This window comes from Benincasa hispida, chromosome 6 (assembly GCF_027475165.1).
Source record: "Benincasa hispida cultivar pf3 chromosome 6, pf3_genome.v1.1, whole genome shotgun sequence".
Taxonomy (NCBI): Eukaryota; Viridiplantae; Streptophyta; class Magnoliopsida; order Cucurbitales; family Cucurbitaceae; genus Benincasa; species Benincasa hispida.
In genome coordinates, this window is record NC_143483.1 from 1,634,899 (window position 1) to 1,658,847 (window position 23,949).

Here is a 23,949-nt window from a genome sequence, read left to right on the forward strand (position 1 = left end):
TTAAGCTGGTGGCGAAGAATTGGGAGCAAGAGAAGAACAAGCAGGAGGGTTTTGCTTCCCATAAACAATGGGTTTCACATTTGCACATTGAGATGAAATAGGGCCTTCGCGTCCATTGTAAGTGAGATCAATGTCAGCTAGCTCCACAGTTTCACATGGAATACTAGAACTACAAATAAGCTTTACTGCAATTGCATTACCAGAAGTACCTCTAATATTCTTGAAACTAACCTTATTAATCTTCACTTTAGATGGAATCTGAAAAGCAAGAAAGAAACCATGGTTACTTGAGTTTTGATTGAAATACTTCAACTGAGGGAAAATCGTCAAAAGTAAAAAGTCTCATAACTACATTACCTCCTTATTACATTTGTTGTATGGACAATATTCTTGATCTATGAGAATGGGATTGCTGACATTGACCATAATTATATCTTCATAATGCATATCAGAAGCTGTTCCAGCAGAAGGAGAAGCTGGCCATGTTTTAATTCTCAAACCATTTGATGTATTCATTAATGTACAATTCTTAACTTGAAGTCCCTCAACTGGTTCTTCAACAGCATACCTTCCTAAACTTCCTACACTGATACCATGTCCAGGCCCACAAGTCACATTGGTAATTGTTACTTTTTTGCTTCCATCTCCAAGTGAGATACAATCATCTCCAGTGCCAATGTTTGAATTGATGATATTAATTCCAATAGAACGTCCAATGTGGATTCCATCAGTGTTAATACTATTTTCTGGTGCATTTATATTTACATTTTGGAGCGTAAGGTTATTACAACCCAATACTTGGACATGAAAGTTCTTGCTATCTTTAGAGGTTATGTCACTCACAATTGAGTTTGTGATAAAACTAAACTTCAAACTCTGCATATTCCCAAAATAAAAATATATATTAATAATAATAAAATAAACGTACACATTTAGTTGAAAAAAAGAACTATACATGAATGTTTAGTTTGATATAATTAAAATTCTAATCACAATATAGATTGCAATTGGATTGGTATAGACGCTGGAAATGAGAAAGCTACTAAAATTGTTAATTAGATAATTTAAATGTACTTACCATGGGAATTCTTGCGCAATTAGGGTTTTTATCACAATCATTGCTTTCCCAAGCTTGTTTTCCTTGTCCGTCAAAAACTCCACCACTTGTCAATGAAAAATGATCGATATATTTGAAATGAACCCAATCTTCACCTGTCAGATCTATTGGTGCTTGCAATGTCCCTTGGAGTTGAATTCCGATTGAACTATTGCAAGGGCCTACTAACTGGATCGCACTTAACTTGTAACCCGCGTTTGGAATAATTACTGTACTTTGACTCTTTGATGCACAAGCATCCTTCCATGCATTTGTTAGGGCCTATTTAAAATATAATTAGGATGAAATGTCACGTGTAGAGTTTTTTTTCTCTCTCAAATATTGATATATTAAAGCTCTATTTTTATAATCATTTGATTTTTTTTTTTTTTGTCTTTTTAAAAAAATTTCTAGTTTCTTACACTTTTCTTGCCATGCCTTTTATCATTGTTAAGTAAACAATTGAATTCTAAGTAAAATTTCAAAAATAAAAGTAAGTTATTATTTTTCAAAAAAAAAATATTTATATTTTAAAAACACTCCTAAAAGGTAAACAATAAAACAAAGAAATCAATAGGTCAAACAAGCGTTTGTAAGTTTAATTTTTTTTTTTAAAAAAAATCAAATAGTTATCAAACGGGTCTAAACATTTGATTTTTACCTGAGTTATATCACCATTAGGAACAGCACCATACTTTGTCACATCAAAAATAGTATCACTAGATTGGCCTTTCGTTTTAGAAACATATAATAGTATGACGGTTAGAGTCATCAAGTTCAACATCGTACTCATCTTGTTGTTCTTCTTTCTTATATTCTTTTCTGATCTCTTTGTGAGTATTTTTGGAAAGTGTGAATATTCTATCTTCATTTTGAAGTATTTATAAAGTAAGGGAGATATCAAACAACCATGCAAAAGTTTCTATTATTAGCTTTCTCCATTGCTCCAATTATTCATAACTAATTGTGCTACTTGTCAAAACCTACATCAATCTATTGGTGTCTAAGATTAAGCATTTCCCTTTACCCAAGTTTATTCCATAAACTTCTCTATGCACCGAAAATAGCTTTGTGGGAGCAAACTAAACAAAAATAAGTGGTCATTTGCTCAATCTCCTTTTTTTTTTTATTTATTTAAAAAAGGGTCATTTAAAGTAAGGCTTGGAAATTAAAACTTGTCTATTTATTATAAATATCATAATATATGTGCAAAGTAGACATCCATTTTTAGTGTTGAAGGACTAATTGATATTTGCCCATTAATCGATGTACACTTACTGTTCATGTAATCCACCACCTACTTGCTAAATTACTTATAAATAATGACATTTAGTGGGTTTTGTAATATATGTACATTGGTGAGAAAAGAAAAGAAAGGAATGGAGGATTTTAAATTTTCATAGATTTCCATATTTTCTATTTACATGATATTTTTTATATTTTTTTATTTTATTTTATTTTATTTTATCATTCATTACTATATATATTTTCTCCATATTCATGTTGTCGGGATGCACCATTTCGCTCTTCACTCTTACAACATGTTATCAACACGAGTTTCTATCGATTCCTCAGATGAAGGTAGGTCTTAAAGGTAGGTCATTTTTCTCCTCTTTATTATAATTAATAAATTAAATATTATTTTTCATATATTGAATTTCTAATATAAATACAATATTTTGTCATTAATGTCAAGGGTTGCGAGTTTTAATTTCTTAAGGTTTGTCATGGGTGATCGACGCCAAAATCCACCTAGATGCTATGAACCTTAGGGAAACAATTAAAGACGGAAATACGACATCCAGTCAGGACAAAGAAAAAGTTATAATTTTTCTCCATCGTCATCTTCATGAAGAATTGAAAATGAACTATCTTACAATAAAAGATCCTTGTATCTTGAAAGATAGGTATGATAACTAAAAACAGTTATTCTTCCTAAAACTCATTATGAGTGGATGCATGGAGGCTACAAGATTTTAAATCAATAGGTGATTACAACTTCACATTATTTAAAATCAGTTCAGAATTTTTGTTATGCGGAGAGAAAATGACTAATACTGGTATGTTAGAAAAGACTTTTTTTACATTTCATGTTTCAAATATGCTCCTACAGCAATATCGAGAGAAATGTTTTAAACAGTATTTTGAGTTATTGAACTGATGATCATAAAGGAAAAGCTTAACAAGATAAAAGTTCAAGAAATATTGAATAGAAATGCTTTCGATGTGATGTGACTGGTCATTAGGCACGTATATGTTGTACAACAAAATATTTAGTTGATAGTTATCAAGCTTCTCTGAAGGAAAAAAGGAAAAATGTAGAAGCAAATTTTGCATACTAGAATAATGATATATTTGACCATCCCATATGACAAATTTGAATGTGGTGGACTTTTTTGAATCTCCTGAAAAGAAAATTAGCAATAGTGGTGGCATAACGAGTGTTTCTTTTGATTTTAAGAATATTTAGAGTTAATGTTGTCTGTTTTTTTCTATCTTCATTTTTTTCTTAGTTAATGTTAACTTTTGTATATTCCAAGTGTTGTTTTTCTTATTGTAATTATTTTCTTTTAATGAAGTAACATAGATCATTTTCATATATTTGATTATTAAAAAATGAGCAAAGAAGATCTATGTCTAGCAGACAATGCAACTATATACACAATACTTACAAGTAAAAATATTTTGCAAAAGCCAATACGGTATCAGATTCTGTAAATTTAATTAAGGGTTGGAAAAGAAAATATTATTTTTCCTAGAGGAATAAAATTTACAATTGACAATGAATTATCCTCTAGTTAATCAAAGTGAAATCTTCTAAGTTTTAAAGATATACATTGCAATGGTTATCAAATTGAGACTGATAAAAAAGATAAGATCGAATATCTTTATATTATATCTATTATCTCACATGAAAAGATGATACTAGAAAAGTTGTCTGCTTTATCATCCGGATATATTATACTCATACACGAGTAATTGAAACATATGCAACAATGAGCTTGAAGTTCATCAATCCAAGCATATTTACAATTTGGCATGACCGATTGGGTTATCCACGATCTATAATGATGAGAAGAATTATTGAGAATTCACATGGACATTCATTAAAGAGCTAGAAGATTCTTCAATCTAATGAATTGTGCATGATACTTACTTTGAAGGTAAATTAATCATTAGACCATCACCATCTTAAATGGGAATTGAATCACCTGCATTTTTAAAACGAATTCATAGTGATATATGTAGATCTATTACCCCACCAAGTAGACCATTTAGATATTTTATAGTATTAATAGATGCATCTAATAGATGGTCCCACATGTGTTTATTATCAAGTCAAAATATTACATTTGCAAGATTACTTGCTCAAATAAGTAAGTTAAAAGCATAATTTTCTAATTATATAATTAAGATCATCCGTCTTGATAATGCTCGTGAATTTACATTTCAAGCTTTTAATAATTATTGTAGATCAATTAGGATAAGTGTTGAATATCCTGTAGCTCATGTTCATACACAAAATAGTTTAGCAGAATCATTATTAAAACGTTTGCGAGCGTTAAACTTTTTACATCTATATAGGGTCATGTTATTTTTGCATGCTACGTCTTTTATATGTATTAAGCCAGTAGTTTATCATAAGTACTCGCAATTACAATTAGCTTACAGCCTTGAGCCAAATATTTTTCATCTGAGAATTTTTGGATATGCAGTATATGTTCTAATTGCTCCACCACAACGTACTAAGATGGATCCTCAAAGGAGGTTAGGAATATATATTGGATATGATTCTCCATCAATTATTAAATATCTTAAACCCCTGCATGCGATTTATTTACTGCACAATTTGCTGATTATCATTTTAATGAGACAGATTTTCCAAAATTAAAGGGATGAATTATGAAGTTGGAAGAAGAAATTACATGGAATACATCGTTGTTATCTTATTTAGATCCCCGTACAGATCATTGTTAACTTGAAGTTCAAAAGATAATTCATTTCAAAATGTAGCAAATCAGTTACCAAATGTATTTATAGATGTAAAGTAAGTAACTAAGTCACATATACCAACTATATATGTTCCATTGAAAATTGATATCCCAACATAGCAAGTTGTCACTAATGAGTTTGGAACATGCTAGAAGTATGGTAGACCACTGGGGTCCAAAAATAAAAATCCTCGAAAAAGAAAAATAGTTGATAGTCAAAAAGACCTGGTTAATAATGTAAATATCCATAAAAAAATCTTGAACACGACTGATAGTCAAATTAATTAAGAAGGTGAAATACCTAAAGATAATAATGAGATTTCAATAAACTATGTTATGACAGGAAAAAGATGAAATCAAACTAATGTAGTTATTGACAACATTTGTGCGTATAATGTTGCTCTTGATATTATATCTAAAATGAGGATTCTGAGCTAAAATCTATTGAAGAATGTCGACATAGAAAAGATTGGCTTTAGTGGAAAGAAGTAATCGAGGCAGAATTAAACTTACTTTCAAAACATCAAATTTTTAGACCAATAAACCCAACACTAGAATGTGTCAAATCTGTGGGATACAAATGGATATTTGTGAGAAAAAGAAATTAAAATAATGAGGTCACAAAATATAAAGTAAGAATAGTTGCACAAGATTTTTCATAAAGACTTGACATTAATTATGAGGAGACATATTCTCCAGTGATGAATGAAATTACACTAAGATATTTAATTGGTCTGACTTTGTATGAAAGTTTGGATATAGATCTTATGGATGTATTCACAACGTATTTATATGGATCTCTTGATAATGATATTTATATGAGAATCCTAGAAGGATTTAAGGTACCTAAAACATATAAATCAAAATTTTTAGAATTGTATTCAATAAAGTTACAGAGATCACTATATGGATTGAAACAATCAGAACGAATGTGGTACAATTGCATGAGTGGATATTTGTTGAAAGAATGATATCAAAATAATCCAATATGTCCGTGTGTTTTGTTAAACAAATGGCAGTCATAATTTGCTATAATAACTGTATAGTTAATTATTTAAATATAATTGAAACTCTTCAAGAGCTTTCAAAGGCAATAGAATATCTTGATAAAGAACTTGAGATAAAAAATCTTTAAAAAAACAAAATTAACCCTTGGTTTGCAAATTGAGCATTTAGCATATGGGATATTTGTTCATTAGTCAACTTATACAGGAAAAATTTTGAAAAGGTTTTATATAGACAAAGCACATCCATTAAACATTCCAGTGGAAGTCCATTCATTAGATGTGAAGAAAGATATATTTCGAGCCTGAGATGATTATGAAGAAATACTTGGACCCGAAGTACTATATCTTAGTGCAATTGGTGCACTTATGTATCTTGCTAATAATACAAGACCAGACATTGCATTTTCAGTAAATTTATTAGTTAACATAGTTCTTCTCCAAAAAAAAGACATTAGAATGGAATTAAGCATATACCCTGTTATCTCCAAGAATGATCGATGTGGTTTTTTTTTCAAATATATCAAACTTTGATCTAGTTGATTGTGTATATTTTGGATTTTATCTAATCCACACAAAGCTAGATCTCAAACAAGTTATCTATTCACATGTGGATGAACTGCTATATCACGACGATCAGTGGAATAAACCATAATGGTCACTTCCTCAAATCATGCTGAAATTCTTGCAATTCTTGTCGAGAATGTGTATGGTTAAGATCAATAAATCAACACATTCGTAGAACATGTGGCTCGTCTTCTAGTAAATCTTCCAACTATATTATACGAAGACAATACAGCATGTATAGTCCAAATCAAAGGAGGATATATTAAAGGAAATGGAACAAAGCATATTTCACCCAAGCTTTTCTACACTCGTGATCTTGAAGAAAATGGTGACATTACTGTACAACAAATTTGTTCGAAAGATAATCTAGCATACTTATCTGCAAAATCATTACCAATTGTAAACTTTCAAAAATTGGTGCAAAACATTGGAATGTGGCGACTCAGAGATCTCAATTGATGTTTCTGTGAGGGGGAGAAAATACGTTGTATTCTTTTAGACGTATAAATTATATGAAATATGTAATCTTTTTCCTTCACTAAGATTTTTTTTCCCATTAGGTTTTTTTCCTAGGAGAAAATATGAGGCATATTTCATATATATATATATATATATATATATAATAAATATCTAAGGGGGAGTATTATAAATATTATAATATATGGGTAAAGTAGATACCCATTCTCAGTGTCAAAGGACCAAGTGACATTTGCCCATTATTTCAGGTGTTGTACATGTGTCTCAAGATTACACACTATTAGTGTCCATGTAATCTACCTCCTAATTGCCAAATTACTTATAAATAATGGCATTTGGAGAGTTTTGTAATATATGCACATTGGTGAGAAAAGAAAAGAAATGATTGGAGAATTTTAAATCTCCATAAATTTTCATGTTTTCTATTTACATAATTTTTTTTTATATTTTGTTATTATATTATATTTTCTTCATATCCGTGTTGCTGGGATGTGCCATTTTTCTCTTTATTTTTACAACATTATTGATCATTAAATATTTCCAAACTAAAGGTAAGTTAATTATTTATAAAAGTTAAAAGATAACTAAGAAAAAAAATCATTTGAAAACCTAAATAGGGAAGCCCTATAATATACTAATTATATCATCTAAATCATTTGAAAACCTAAATAGGGAAGCCCTATAATATACTAATTATTTCATCTATTCTATATCTAAAAGGTGTTATGAGAGGAGATCTCTATCTTTCCATTTTGTCCTTCATTTTTTTAATAAATGTCTAGTCTATCCTCACCTTTAATTATTTATACCTTTTCATCTTTTTTTTAACACATAATTTCTTTATGGAGGGAATGGCAAGAGAGGAGAGAGAAGAGAGGAATGATGTCGTACAATCGCAAGCATCAAATTATAATATAACTTAAAATAATCTTTCAATTCTTTTAGTTACTTAGAAATCGTTCTACTTTAATACATATTAATCTAAGACTAAACTAAAAAAAACAATTAAAGTGATCAAGTATAGAGATTTTCAAGAAAGAAGCGTCCTAGGGCGTAGATTTCATCTATGGATCTTCTAAACTCAATTGTTTTAATTCTGGAACTAATTAACATAATACCTAGATCTATAAGTCTTTTATTCATACTGCCCCTTACAAAGTCAACACTTTCTTTCACCTAATTACTAATTCATAATATCTTGAAATTAGTCAATTAAACAAAACATTAAGACTCTTCATCAACAATCTCTACCATTCTTTTATTATGTTAGTATAGTCAAATGCTAATTTAGCATGCATCATCTAACCTAAACTTTTTTGTTACAACAAGATTATACATGAAGAATTCATTCAAATGATGTACAAACACTCAAAAGCCCTAGGAATAAACATGCCATAAAGTACCAATGCCAATTGAAAACAAGATCGACATTAGAGTTTTGAAATAATCAACAACTACATCTAATCCTACAACAATGAGAAAATCAACAAAACACGGCTTCCACAGATAGAACCCAAATTCAAAATACCAAAACTACAGAGGAAAATTAAAGACAAGTAGAGAAAGTGTTATCCGGGAATCCAATCCTATCTCAGAGGTAAAATCAATCCTCAGTTGTTCCTTAATCATTCCTAACTTTAAAGATCCTCATAATTCTTTTCTAACTTCTCTCTCGACCTTGAAAATCCTTAAGACTCAATATTCTAATTGGATGAAACAACAAAAATATATAGATATGATGTAAACCCTAGGCCTTATTTTCCTATTTAAGCATGTTTAAATCATTGGTTTGATGAGTGGTTAATTCTACTATATGAATGTATTGTAGGGAAGAGGCTTAAGAGAGTTGAAAAGAAAACATTCTAAGTGTGGAAAATCTAGGCGCTTAGGTAGAAAGGATGCAAGGTGAAGCCTAGTAGCAAGAAGAAAAATGGCTAAGTGTGTAAGTCATGCATTGTTAGCCATCATGCGCTTGGTAAGGCCAAGGTGCGGGATGATGTGGCAGTCTAATTTGTCTAAGGAGGCTAGGAAAGGTGCCAAGGCAGTGGCAAGGCGGGCCGTGAGGTGTAAGGTGTGCGTTATCTAAGGGCCAAGCCTAAGCATGAGTGTGTGAGGTGATAGCCGAGAGGTTGAGGTGTGTGCGGCAGACGAGGGCACATGTATAGGCTCAGGGGGGGCGTTGAAGTGTACATAGAAGGCATCGAAGTAGTGATGAGCAGCATGCATCAACACAAAGGCCTAAGCCGTGAAGGCAAGCTGCAAAGGATGGAGACGCGCTAACCGAGTGAGGGGCTATGTGTGCAACTAGCCTATGCAATGGAATGTAGCCCATGCAGTGAAGGAATAAGAGATTTCAACTTAATCACTGACCTTAGTGGGCCAACTATCGTGTTTAGATGCACTAATCCTACTTAGTGGACTAGCTGTCACTTTAAGTAAGCATCACAGTCATGCACTCTCAAGTATATAAAGGGAGGTTGAAAGAAGAAGTCAGTTTGGCCAATTCACGTGTGCTAAGGGAGAAAAGATTCTGCTAAATTAAAGTTTGAGGGTTGTTGATCAAGAACTGGGGCTGCCAAGAGAAGATTTCCACAAATTCAGATTAAGGATTTAAGAATCTCCCAAGTATTCCAAGCTTTTTTATGTGATCGGGCAAGGTAGAAAGATTGATGAATTATAAGCTTGATAGAAGAAATCTGGAGCTCAATTTTTTAGATAAGGAAGAATAAATGATTTTTTTTTCAAGTTTGTAGAAGGAGATTCTTCGAAATAATGCTTGAAATTTAAGTTATTTATGCGTGAGGTTTGAAATATGAAAATTGGTGATTGAATAAACAGGCAGCAACATTCGAGGGATAAGCAAGCTGCTGGCAGGTCAAGCTAGGCGTTAACAAGAGCGTAGGAGTGTGTGTGTGGTTGAGCGTAAGTGCTGCATGTGGGTGTGTAAGGAGTGAGTGCACGGTGTAACGGTCATGCTTGTCCAGGGTCTGTTGCCCATGGCCGCATGCCCAATCTAACCCCCTTCTAGCATACTTTCATATCTTGTATTGTATTAGCTTAGTTAGCTTGCTTTCTTTACATTTTCATTGTAAGTGACCACTCGCCCTTTTGCATATGCAAGGGCGCCAGTTGGCTTTTTGTTCAGAATGCACTATATGGGGATAAGACTAACCATCACTTCCTCATACCCGGAGTAGTACTCTATAAAGCTGTTGTTGTTGCTTATTGCTTTCTAGTCTACTACAATCTTTCTTTCTTTATTCACACTCACAAAACTTCTTACGAAAACCTTTTCTCTAAACCCGTTCTCTAAAACCGTTTTCCCTAAAACGGGGGTGGAGGTTGCGAGAGGCACTCGGTGTGCCATCGGTAGTCCGTATTCGAGTTGGCTGACTTGTTCGTGAGCGGGAACAAGTGCCGCACAATCGCTAAGAGAAGCTTCCGAAAGAGTGATTGTGACAGTTGGTATCAGAGCCAGGTTGGCTTATAGAGGGAAGATCAGTGATCATGTCGGCGACGAAGAACCTGAACAAGTCCCATGTGGACAGATTGGTAGAGATGGAAGAACAAATGCTCTACCTGAGAGAGGTCCCAGATAATGTCCGTTTCCCTGAGACTCGACTACAAGAAGTTGCCGAGAAAGCCGATGGAATTGATGCGGTGGTAGGCCGCCTAGACGGATTACCCGTCAAAGAATTGATGATGAGGGTAGAGACCCTCGAGACCAAAACAGTACGGTCCGGCAGCTTTGAACGAGGCGATAGCTCCTCGGGCTCTGTTGCCCACATAGAGGAGCGTGTCGAAGAGCTGGACAGCTCCCAAAAAGCAATACTTCAGATGGTAACCGATTTATCTGAAGACTTTCGGTCGGCCCTGGATGTCGTCAGAGCCGAGATAGCGGATGTGAGTGCTAGGGTGAATCTCACCATCCGAGCGGTAGGGAACCAAGCCCCATCTGGGGGAGCAATGGCAGTGAGCAAAATAAAAATCCCAGAACCGAAACTCTTCTGTGGGGTGCGAGAAGCGAAAGCCCTGGAAAATTTTATCTTCGACCTTGAACAATACTTAAAGGCGACGAACACAGTGACTGAAGAGTCGAAAGTCACACTAGCAACGATGCATCTAGCTGAAAATGCGAAACTGTGGTGGAGATCACGATTTATAGACATACAGGAAGAACGCTGCACTATTGATACTTGGGATAGATTGAAACAAGAACTTCGCTCGCAGTTCTTCCCTGAAAATGTTGAGATCTTGGCTCGACGAAAACTCCGAGAGCTAAAGCAAACAGGTAACATCAGGGACTACGTAAAATAGTTTGCAGGACTCATGTTGGACATATGAGATATGTCTGAAAAAGACAAGGTCTTTTGCTTTGTGGAAGGGCTGAAACCGTGGACGAAATCAAAACTATATGAACAGAGAGTACAGGATCTCCCCTCTGCCTATGTAGCAGCTGAACGGCTATACGACCTTAGCACTGACTCACAAGATGTGAGGAAGCAATCAACTTCCTCAAATGGGGGAAACAGAAACAGCCGTTCCAGTCCTCCCAGACTTAGGGGAGGAGACAAGAACACAGGGGGGGACCGTAAATCATCCCAACCGAGATCAGGAAACAACTGGCGGGGGCCGCCACAACAGCATAACAATTACAATCGCCCCATGTCTTGTTTCATATGTAGAGGGCCACACCGGGCGGACGAATGTCCAAATCGAACCGCGTTCAATGCTTTTCAAGCCACGTTAGCCTCTACCTCTGAAGACAAGGCTGAACTGGAGGAGACGGTAATCGAGCCAGCTGCAGAAATTGAGAATCCCAGGATAGGGGCATTGAAATTCTTATCTGCACTTCAGAAGAATATGGGAAGGGCGACGAAGCCACTAGAGAAAGGTCTCATGTATGTGGACGCTTGGGTCAACCAAAGATCGGCCAAAAACACTATGGTTGACTCTGGGCTACCCATAACTTCATGGCTGAAACGGAAGCTCGCCGCCTGAACTTGATTTGGGAAAGAGATGCAGGGAAGATGAAAGCTGTGAATTCCGCAGCCCTACCGATTACGGGGATAGTGAAGAGAACTCCGGTGAAGTTAGGAGACTGGAAGGGCTTCGTTGACTTCGTGATTGTCAAGATGGATGATTTCGACGTGGTACTGGGGATGGAATTCCTACTTGAACATAAAGTCATACCAATGCCCCTCGCCAAATGCTTAGTCATTACCGGATCTACACCGACCGTAGTCCCAACCAGTATCAAGCAGCCAAATGGGGTGAGAATGATCTCAGTCCTCCAATTGAAGAGAGGCCTGGCCCACGACGAACCCACGTTCATGGCCATCCCGATAGAATCAGTTGAGTCCACTGAAGAGAAGATCCCTCAAGACGTTCTATTTGTCTTGGAAGAGTATCGGGATGTCATGCCGAAAAGCTTGCCCAAGTCCTTACCTCCACGAAGGGGGATCGACCATGAGATTAAGTTGTTACCAGGGGCAAAGCCGCCTGCCAAGAATGCATATCGGATGGCCCCGCTAGAATTGGCTGAGCTTCGAAAACAGTTAGACGAGTTGTTAGATGCAGGATTTATCAGACCGGCGAAGGCCCCAGTACTGTTCCAGAAGAAGAAGGATGGAAGCCTCCGGTTGTGCATCGACTATCGGGCCTTGAATAAGCTCACAGTCCACAACAAATATCCCCTTCCTATCATTACTGACTTGTTTGATCAGCTTCACGGTGCTAAGTATTTCTCGAAGCTGGACCTACGGTCTGGATATTATTAGGTTCGAATTACTAAAGAAGACGAACCTAAGACGATCTGTGTCACGAGATATGGAGCCTTCGAATTCCTCATGATGCCCTTTGGCCTCACCAATGCCCCAACAATGTTCTGTACCTTAATGAACCAAATGTTTCACGAATACCTCGACAAATTCATCGTAGTGTATCTTGATGACATTGTGGTCTATAGTGCCTCGCTGGAGGACCATCGACATCACCTCCAACTAGTCTTTGAAAAGCTGAGGAGAAATCAGTTGTATGTAAAGAGAGAGAAGTGCTCCTTTGCCCAAGAACGCATAAATTTCCTCGGCCACGTGATTGAGTGTGGTCGGATTGGTATGGAAGAGGGCAAGGTCGCCGCGATTAGAGACTGGAGGGTACCATCATCCGTGACCGAACTACGATCCTTTCTCGGACTAGCCAACTACTATAGGCAGTTTATAGAAGGATTCTCGAGAAGAACAGGGCCATTAACCGAACTGTTGAAGAAGGATAGCCAATGGAGCTGGACTCCTGAATGTCAAGCCGCCTTTGAGGGCTTGAAGAAAGTGATGATTGAAGGGCCGGTCCTCGGAATTGCCAACGTGACCAAGCCATTTGAAGTAGAGACTGATGCTTCTGACTTCGCGTTGGGCGGTGTCCTCCTCCAAGACGGACACCCCATCGCGTATGAGAGTAGAAAACTAAATGATGCCGAACGGAGGTATGCCGCCTCCGAGAAAGAGATGTTAGCAGTAGTTTACTACTTGAGGGCCTGGAGACAGTATCTCTTGGGGGCCAAGTTCGTGGTCAAGACCGACTACAACTCCATTTGTCACTTCTTCAACCAATCGAAGTTGTCATCGAAACAGGCACGGTGGCAGGAGTGTCTAGCGGAGTTCGACTTCCAATTCGAACATAGACCAGGGAAAAGTAACCAAGCGGCTGATGTTCTTAGCTGAAAGAGCGAACATGCGGCCCTGTGCATGTTCGCCCGCCTACAAGCAAGTACGTTGAGTGCAACAGTACGAGAAACTGTCAAAACTCACTTGACAAATGACACAGCGGCGCAGGCCATCCTACAGTTGGCCAGAGAGGGGAAGACACGCCAGTTCTGGGTGGAAGATGATCTACTATACACCAAAGGTAATCGCCTCTACATCCCCAGATCCAGGGAGTTACGTAGGTCGCTGATGAAGGAGTGTCACGACACACCGTGGGCAGGACATAATGGTTGGCAGAGGACTTATGCCCTTCTAAAACAAGGCTACTATTGGCCAAGCCTTCGAGACGATGTCATGCAATTTACCAAGACTTGCCTTGTCTGCCAACAAGATAAGGTCGAAAGGGCGAAATTAGCGGGTCTGCTGGAACCCCTACCTGTGCCCTCTAGACCATGGGAGAGTGTGTCTCTCGACTTCATCACCCATTTGCCCAAGGTGGGAGAGTTTGAATCGATCCTTGTTATCATCGACCGATTCTCAAAATATGCCACTTTCGTCCCAACGCCAAAAATGTGCACAGCCGTGATGACTGCTCAGCTGTTCTTCAAACACATCGTGAAATTATGAGGTGTCCCCGCGAGCATTGTTAGCGATCGAGACGGAAGATTCACTGAGACATTCTGGACAGAATTGTTCAAAATATTGGGGTCAACACTGAATATCTCCTCTAGCTATCATCCCCAAACTGACAGCCAGACGGAACGCTTCAACAGTATGCTCGAGGAATATCTGCGTCACTTTATCGACGCTAGGCAGAAGAACTGGGTCCAGTTGTTAGATGTGGCTCAGTTCAGCTTCAATAGCCAGCAGAGTTCCGCAACCGGAAAAACGCCCTTCGAAGTGGTGTGCGGCAGACAGCCACTCATGCCACACTTGGTGGACCACCCTTATGCAGGCAAAAGTCCTCAGGCACATAACTTCACTAAAGAGTTGAGCAAAACCTCTAAGATAGCTCGCGCCTACCTAGAAAGAGCATCGAGGAGGATGAAGAAGTAGGCTGATAAGAAGCGGAGGGCTCTTGAGTTTCAAGCTGGGGACAAGGTCCTAATCAAGCTACGACCGGAACAGTTTCGTTTCCGAGGCCAGAGAGACCAACAGCTAGTAAGGAAATATGAAGGTCCAGTGGAGGTAATTGAGAAAGTCGGGAGAACCTCATATAGGGTTCAGTTACCCTCATGGATGAAGATTCATCCTGTCATCCATGTGAGTATCCTGAAGCCCTATCATCCCGATCCCGAGGATGAACAGCGAAACATGCTAAGGTGCCCACCGGTCACGATGAAGAGTTCTGCTGAGAAAGAAGTTGCACAAATCCTGGATAAACGTACGCGCCGTATTGGAAGACCCAGACGAGAACTGACAGAGTTCTTAGTGAAATGGAAGGATCTCCCCGACGAAGAGATCAGTTGGGAGCGGGCCGAAGATTTAAAGAATGCAGCTCCAGCCATCGCAGGTTTTGAACAAGGTCAGTTGACGGGGACGTCAACCAATTAAGTGGGGGAGAATGTAACGGTCATGCTTGTCTAGAGTCTGTTGCCCATGGCCACATGCCCAATCCAACCCCCTTCTAGCATACTTTCATATCTTGTATTGTATTAGCTTAGTTAGCTTGCTTTCTTTACATTTTCATTGTAAGTGACCACTCGCCCTTTTGCATATGCAAGGGTGCCAGTTGGCTTTTTGTTCAGAATGCACTATATGGGGATAAGACTAACCATCACTTCCTCATACCCGGAGTAGTACTCTATAAAGCTGTTGTTGTTGCTTATTGCTTTCTAGTCTACTACAATCTTTCTTTCTTTATTCACACTCACAAAACTTCTTACGAAAACCTTTTCTCTAAACCCGTTCTCTAAAACCGTTTTCCCTAAAACGGGGGTGGAGGTTGCGAGAGGCACTCGATGTGCCATCGGTAGTCCGTATTCGAGTTGGCTGACTTGTTCGTGAGCGGGAACAAGTGCCGCACAATCGCTAAGAGAAGCTTCCGAAAGAGCGATTGTGACACACGGCAGCAAGGGAGGAAGTCATTGGCTGAAGACGTTGAGGGGTGCATAAGCAAGAGCACGACGCATTGGCACGGTGAGCATGTCTTAACGCATAGGCAAGCACTTGTGGCCGCATATCACCCACTAGCTAATCGCAAGGTACTTTTAGTTAAGTGTGGGATGTGTTAGACTAAGTGATGCAATGACGAGTGTGGCAATTGCCCTAAGTTTAATGTTAAGCTTTATTGTTTAAGTTTAGCTCAAAAGGGGAACTAATGACATTAACCAAGAATATTTACCAATGTCATAAGGCAAAAACCAATAGGAGAAGTCTATCACTCAAAAGGAAGTAGCCCAAGACTGTGAGTGACAAGTTTATAAAATATTTCCTCTTATGGGTTTCCAACGCATGATTTATTGCTGAGTTAGTTTTCAAGATGTTTCCTTAAAGATGGACCATGTGTGAATTTTAACCTTATGATGAATTTCTTAAGTAAACATTATTTCTCCAAGCTCTATTTTGACGGTGTCCTAGTATGATATTGAACATGTGGATGCATGGCTTAAATTTTCTAATAGAGTTTTAAGAAGCATGCGTCAGGTAGCATTCCTTTATTATTGTGAGTCTTTTATGATGAATGTGTTAAAGTTTGTTTTACTGAAATGCTTAATATTTTAAAGTTGAGTTTTCTTTCTTAAAAGTTAAGCTATGATGTTATGATGAGGAATTCAATACCAAAGGACTATGAGAAGATATTTGGTGTTGGGATTGGTGTCCTAATTCTCTCGATGGTCTTGTAGTTTGTAAACATTTTATACACAAATTTTTATTAATAAAATAAATGTTATTTTATAAGCATATACTCAAATCCAATAAACTAAGATCTGTGGTTATTTCATGTAACTTAAATATGTATGTGAGACATACAAGTGGATCATTCCTTAAGTAATAACCTAAATGGTCTATAGTAGATGGATAAAAGAGGGATAACTTATCTTGTTGACATTACAGATACAGCCCGCTTTGTAGATGTTACAAGTGTTGTAAAGTGCTACAAATGGTATGTTCCTGACCATTCATGTGGAGGTATGCAAGCGGGGGTATCCTATACAAAGAGTTTGTATAAGACCAGAATCATGAGATGATTAGTCTCCTTATATAACGCCGTTGATAATTGAGATTTACATTTTACTAAAATGACCATAGGTAACATGACCTTAATCCTGAATAAGTTGGAAACTTTTGCTTATGAAGACGGTCCTTTGATTTGTATGGGTGAGAGTGGTCAGATTTCCAACTCAACAAGCCTACCATTTTGGGGATTCATCTGATTGGGGAGCTGGGAACTCAGCTACACAAAACAAAATTCACTCCTTCCCCGAACCAGAGGTAAGTAGATAAATTGCTCCCTTAAGGGCTTATTTCAGGTCTTGAACATAGTGGCCACACCCTCTCTTAGGAAGAGACGACTAAGTCATAGTTTATTGTTCGTTAGAGGAATCAGTGGTACTTAAAGAGTTAGATGTAACTACAGGGGCAAAACGATAAATTGGCCCAGCTGTACTTACGAGCGATTTGTGAAGGGTCATCACATTGTTGATTAGTCATATGGACACAGAAATATATCTGTAGTGCGAAGAGTGCAGCTGTCGGTCTTTAGTGGAGTGATCAATAGTTAACAGATGGTAGATCTCATGATTAAAGAGTTTAATCAGTTATTCACGTACCGTTGGAGCTTCAAGCTACCGGTCCATGAGGTCCCTTGGTAGCTCAATGGGTTCAAGTTGAGAATCAGATTTTGGGTCAATTTAAAGTGTTCAAATTAACAAGAGAAAATTCAATTATATGTGATATAATTGATATGATGTATTAGATACATTAAATGGAGGAATTAATATAAATATGATTTATATTAAATGCCATAAAATATAAAAAAAAAAAAAAAAAAAAAAAAAAAAAAAACTATGGTTTATATGTTTTATATGATGAAATATTAAAACTATAGGTTATAAATATAATATGATAAGTTGATTATTATATTTATTTATAACATATTAATTATATGATAATTAATTATTCTTTTTCTCTAATAACCGGATTGAGTAGGAGGTTATTGAAAGTTTTATGTTAACTGTGAGATAAAAAGGAAAATGGTTTTTCAAAATTAGTAGGTTTTTCACTCAGTTAATCTCACGAAAAAAGGCTATCAAGTAAAAAGGTTTTACTAAGCGATAGCATCGAGAGCATACACGATCAAGCTGACTGTACGATAGTTACTCGTTCACTTGTTAGTAAACGATCGAGTAGTAAAGTCTATACGATAGGCTTCCATTTACTAAACGATTAAGCATTTCGTCTATACGTTAGACAGCCTCATCTCCCACTTACTCGATCGTATACCTCCTGCTTTCCTCAATCCAAGATCATACAAAGCCTATAACTCCTAGATTCTCACACCGAGAATACCAAGGTAACCATTATGGTGGTGTTCTAAATCCATTCATGGATCGAGTTGGACTCGATTGGGTTCAAGGTTCATTCAGATGTTCGTTAAGATCGTATTATGTTTGTTGCGTTCGAGTTCGTGTTGTGAACCGTTTGTTGAACGATCGAGGGATACTTGAAGAAGAGTTATTCAAAGGTTCACATACTTTATCCCTTGTATCTTCTTGTAGCATGTTGTAATTTATATAATTATTCATAATCTATTCGTTTCTGTTTAAGATGTTATGTTCATTTTGAATGGGATTTGGAACCATCCACTTATCTCTATTTAGATTTCCTTCATTGGGCCCCTGATACCTAAGATATGACGGTATTTAGGCTTTACCACGTGCACGTAGATATGCTTTGACGTTAGTTATGTTGAGATCACTCCATACCAACTAAGGATTTCGACGTTAAGGGATTGAGCAAAAGGGCTCTCTCTCAACTAAAGTTATATGATGATAATTCTGTTTGAGGTTTTCAGGGTTTGAATGTTTAATTTATTAATAGTTTTTAACCATGAATTTTTTTAAACCCTGAAGTTTATAGAAGCTGACATTACCCTGAAGTTTATAGAAGTTAACATTTACTTAATGTACAATAAATATGTTTTTAAATAGTCACTCACTAGGCTAGTAGCTCACTCTTTCCGATATTTTACTTTTTCCCAAGTAGTGGTAAACTCCCAAAGAATAGTTGTACTGCTAGTCTGCCACTCGAGGTAGAAGTTTGAAGATTAAGAAAGAAAAAAAAAAAAAAAAAGAGCTTAGGTGGTATGATAGTCTTGTCTGTACTTTTGGTCAACATGTACATATTAGAGACTAATTAGAGCAAATTGAACCCATGGTGTTGTGTGATATACCTATAAATTTGGACACCTACTTAAGTTTTATAATTATGAGATGTTTGTAGGAAGAATATATGAATGCTATTTTATGTTACCAAATGTCTTAAGGTTATTTTAGCAGGTGATGTTAGTGGATTAGACAATAGTTTTCATGTGAGAGTTGGTAAATACTGTCTTCATAACTCAAGGGGTTCTAGGAGGGAGTGTGACATATGAAATCGTTACAACGTCGCTACGTTGTCCAAAAAAATCGTTGGCGCATCTAGCACTATAAAAGATTTTGTACTGTGCACTGCCTGTTTTTTTAACTTTCAGGTTTTGGCTCTAACATCCTTGGCATTGAGGCACCACTTGCACGCCATTTTTAGCTTCTTGTCATGCCTTAAGACTATTTTGTCTTTCCTAAGGCTAATGTATCTTCAATAATTCTTCAAATTTTTTTCTAATTCTGCTCAAATGTTCAGTTCCTACATATCAATATAAAAATGCATCAAAGAACACATTTTCGGCAAATACGATAATGAAAAACTAAGTTTGTAACTCTTCTTTGCTTTTTTTTTTTTTTTAGTATTAATTATTTAATTTTAAACTCATGCAAACCATTTTAAAGAAATTATGCACACAATTTTACATAATAAATAGGATAGAAATCATATTGTTTTTTCAAAATGTTCAAGAGATGGTTTATTTTACAGGAGAGATTAAAGCTTTCCAAAGAATAGACAGAAGTTTTTGTTATTTGTAAAAGTAACATTGAATCGTATAAAATGGAGCTTTAAGAATCCATAAATTTATTTTTTTACGACTTTTTAACTATATTTTTTAATTTTAAACTTCTCCGAGAAACACATAATGATGGAATCAAAATTTTCTTTTCTTCTTTTAGGATTAGTAATTTAATTTAACTTATTCATTTTATCTTTCTTTTCATTTGGTTTTTTAAGTTTTTTTTCCCTATTATAGACGTTTTCAAAAAACACAACAAAGGAAACAAAATTTTGTATTTCCGTAAGAGTAATTTGATGTTGCACTCATGTACACCATTTCATAGTAATTATAGACACCATTAAACAGAATAAATGGAATAAATTTGTTTCTTTGGCCCAAACTTCATTTTCAAACTGTCCAAGAGATTAAAGTTTTTCAAACAAAATGAAAATGAAGGGTTTTCGTTAATTGTAGATCAAACGTTAAATCATGTCGATTGGAGCTTTAGGCATCTGTAAACTTATTCTTATCAATGAAGAGATAGCATTGTTATCTCCAAATTTAAAATTTTGTCCATACTGATTAAATTCGTAAAATGTGATCGATTGAACGAATAAATCATTTAGAAAAATTAACACATTTAAGTCATGTGTAACACACATGCCTTCCGATTATATTATAATAAGTATATTAAATTATTTGAATCTCATTCAAATATTATTCTATCTATATATATATATATATATATATATATATATAATATATATATATATATATATATATATAATTTTATTTAATGTATCTTAATACATAATTTTATTCGATATTTGATGTAAGAAATACAATAAATATGTTTTTCCCTTATTTATTAAGATAATTGTTTTAAATGACAAAAACTAAAAATATTTTTAAATATAATAAAATGTCTCTATTTATCATAGACATTGGTAGATGTCTATGAGCTGGTAAGAAACCTTATGGACCTACAGATTATAAGCTGAAATAATAAAAAATTATAAGCTCAAATGATCCAAATTATAAGGTGCAATCATAATTCCAAGTCCATAGCAAGTTAGTGAAAGGGTGCATTTGTGGCTTCGTGATGTGCGCTAAGAGTGTATTATAAATGGAGATGGAAGATAAGATTGATGTAAATGAAGATGAATGGTAAATGACTTCTCTAGGTGAGAAGATTTGGTGATGCGTCACACTCTCTCGCTAATGCGTACAAGCTTTTCCTGAGCTAGATCCAAGTATAAATCTAATTTGGGTTCCTAGTAAGTCCAGGGTCGAATACAGGGATTTAGGTTAGACTAACACAGTCCTTATGTTGCAACATATGCAGAAGGGTTCTAAATAAATGCTGAAAAAGTTTTATCTACACTATTTTACTGCATGCATACAAGAAGAAACAAGAGTTTAAGTGAAATGTAGGGTTTAATGAAAGAATAGTGCTAAGTGATAAAGGAATGCATTGATCCAAGTAAGATGAACACGTAAAAATGTGGGTACAGATGAAGATGCGAGATGCTTGTTTACAATCAAATTATGTTAATGCGTTCGGTTTCTGTTTATCTAATTATTCAACATTTCTCACAGCGAATGCCACATGTTTCTATCTCTAGAGTGCATGCGTTGATTACAGAAAGTAGTGAGGCATAAGTATTTTTATCTCTAAAGATACTGTGCATTCTGACTTGATGCGTTTCTAGCTATCCTCTTCTCTCGAATGATTTTAGCTGAGATAACTTCAACCAGATGATCAAAATGATTAAAGCTTTAGAATTTTAGCATGCACAAAGTCACAAACACATTTAACATAGTAGATTGTAATTAGAGGCAAATGTGATGGATCAAATGCACGATTTTATAAAGAACGAAATTGTCTTTACAATAACAACACTTAATCGCATGGTATGATGAATGAAAATAAAGTAAAAAGAAAAGAGTCAAGCCGCAGAGTTCAATTTCTCATCCTCTTTGGCTTTATCTTAATGTGTGTACAACCAAGTTGTTAAAGAAATGAAGAAAAATTCTCTCTCGAGCTTGGTTCTCTTCAATTCTCCTTGATCAACAATGGCAATGGTTCTTTTCCTCCTATGTTCTTCTTCCAGCCGCAAAACTACTATAATCTAAGCTCTAAGATGCTCTATCTATGTTATGTTGCTTTCTCTAGTTGCAAGTCTTCTATTTATAGGCGTTTTCTCTCAGCAACATGTGATATGACAGTATTAATTTTCATGCGTTGGTCAGCTGCCTACCATTTCAATTGATTTTCAAACGCCGACATTCAGATACTCATACTTGCAAGTGGTGATTTGACAGGAATAGCATGAATCAATGTATCTTCTATGCGTAGGAGTCTTTCAGACACATGCCTTTGCGTTAATTGAGCTTGCGACATTTAGGAATTTAATTGAAATCATGCGATGAAATGTGTTAGTGACGTAGTTTTATCAAAAAGAATGTTTTTGTAAAGGCTAATAATGTTTGAAGAATTCCATGTGTTTTCCTTTAAGATAGATGAGATTTTATCATTAAGAATTCTGATTGTTTCGACTTTCAAGAGACAATAACTTGTATTTCTACAAGTTATCAGGGTGAGACACCATTGTTCAAGTCTTGAAATTAACATTTAGGAGAACTACTCATCTACTGTATATTGGAAGAAGGGAATTCCATTTTATGAAATTATGTTTCTAGCTCCCTATTTGGTCAAGTCTCCAAAATGGTAGGCTTATTAAATCGACCCTGAAGGTCATTCTCCCCAATGCGAATCAAAGGACGTGCCCTTACAGTCAAAAGTTCATACCTAACTCAGTATTGAAATCAAATCGTGAAGGGATTAAATTCTAGCGAAAGTGTGTAATCATGTTCTTTGATTTCTTGAAAGAATTAAAAATACAAATAACTAAAAGAAGGTTAAGCACCATATTGTTGCCGATACGTAAACGCAACGAAATCTCCTTCTCGAATAGGTAGTCTTCTCTTTGAAGTCTTCATTTTCTACGAAATGTTCCTTGATATGACTCTAACAAGGATTTGACTTATGGAAACCATTCTTGAAAGATGTGAGGGAATAAAGAAGGAGAAATTTTTAGAGAGCCCTTCTCCAAAAACTTGGGAGACTTGTTCTTAGAGAGAATCTCTATAGAATGACTCTAGAGATTATGTTGTATTATGTGTCCCATGAAGGCTTCCTAGGGCCTAATTTATAAAACTGTACAAGATTACTCCTAATTCTAATAGATAACCTTTCTGCAGAGATTTAATTATAATTATCTACTAATATCTCATATTAAAAGTTAATTATCCATTTAATATCTCATATTAAAAGGATTTAAAAATTTAAATCACATATTTATTATCTATATTATCTCCATTCAAATTAAATAATTAATTATTTGAATTATATTCAAATAAATTAATTCTCCCACTATCTATTTAATTCGAATCTCATTCAAATAAACTTTATAATAAAACATGTATTTAATTGTATTCAATACAATTAATATTTTTCCTCATAAAATTTGAATGTTCCAACCTTCTTTCAACATATTTGATCATTGTTGGATCGTGGTGAGCTAGTAAAAAGACTTTATAGAGCTACAAATTATAAGCTCCTGTGAACCAAGATTAATTAACTAAACTATTTAACTAATTAACCTTCATTATTTATGAACTGCAGGACAAACTGTAATTGAACTCTTATGCACTGTAGAACAAGTTCTGTCTATGGATATATAAGCAATTTGATCCTTCACGAGTTGCTCGTAATTACAATTGGGTCAAATCTCCATTTTATCTCTGCAAATACTTCTTTTACTTAAGTACCTCTCATTCTTCTAATGAATAATTTGTTTATCGTCCAACTATAAACTAAGTTCCTCTTGGATCAATGAGAGGGTGAGATCCCTTGTTTAAGTTCCGGAGTCAACAATTAAGATAGCTACTCATCTACTTACCGTATATGCGAGAAAGAGTGAACTTCATATTGTGAAGTTATGTTTTCAATACCCTATTC

At 35.7% G+C, this 23,949-nt stretch overlaps 1 protein-coding gene across 1 annotated transcript; it reads right to left on the reverse strand.

The window, feature by feature from the left end:
• Positions 1-1,889, reverse strand: LOC120079891 (exopolygalacturonase-like). The gene is made up of 4 exons (XM_090314749.1): positions 1,758-1,889; positions 1,079-1,378; positions 358-876; positions 1-258 (listed from the first exon to the last, which is right to left on the reverse strand). Exons 1-4 carry the CDS (start codon positions 1,887-1,889, stop codon positions 1-3), a joined length of 1,209 nt encoding a protein of 402 aa, XP_090170875.1.
• Positions 1,890-23,949: the final 22,060 nt, after the last annotated feature.

What these genes read in the sequence shown, in the direction of transcription:
- LOC120079891 (XM_090314749.1), bottom strand. Translation starts at nt 1,889, where the DNA reads ATGAGTACGATGTTGAACTTGATGACTCTAACCGTCATACTATTATAT. An exon ending in ATTGCGCAAGAATTCCCATG is followed by an intron (nt 877 to 1,078) that starts GTAAGTACATTT and finishes GGGAATATGCAG; the next exon opens with AGTTTGAAGTTTAGTTTTAT. An exon ending in ACAACAAATGTAATAAGGAG is followed by an intron (nt 259 to 357) that starts GTAATGTAGTTA and finishes CTTGCTTTTCAG; the next exon opens with ATTCCATCTAAAGTGAAGAT.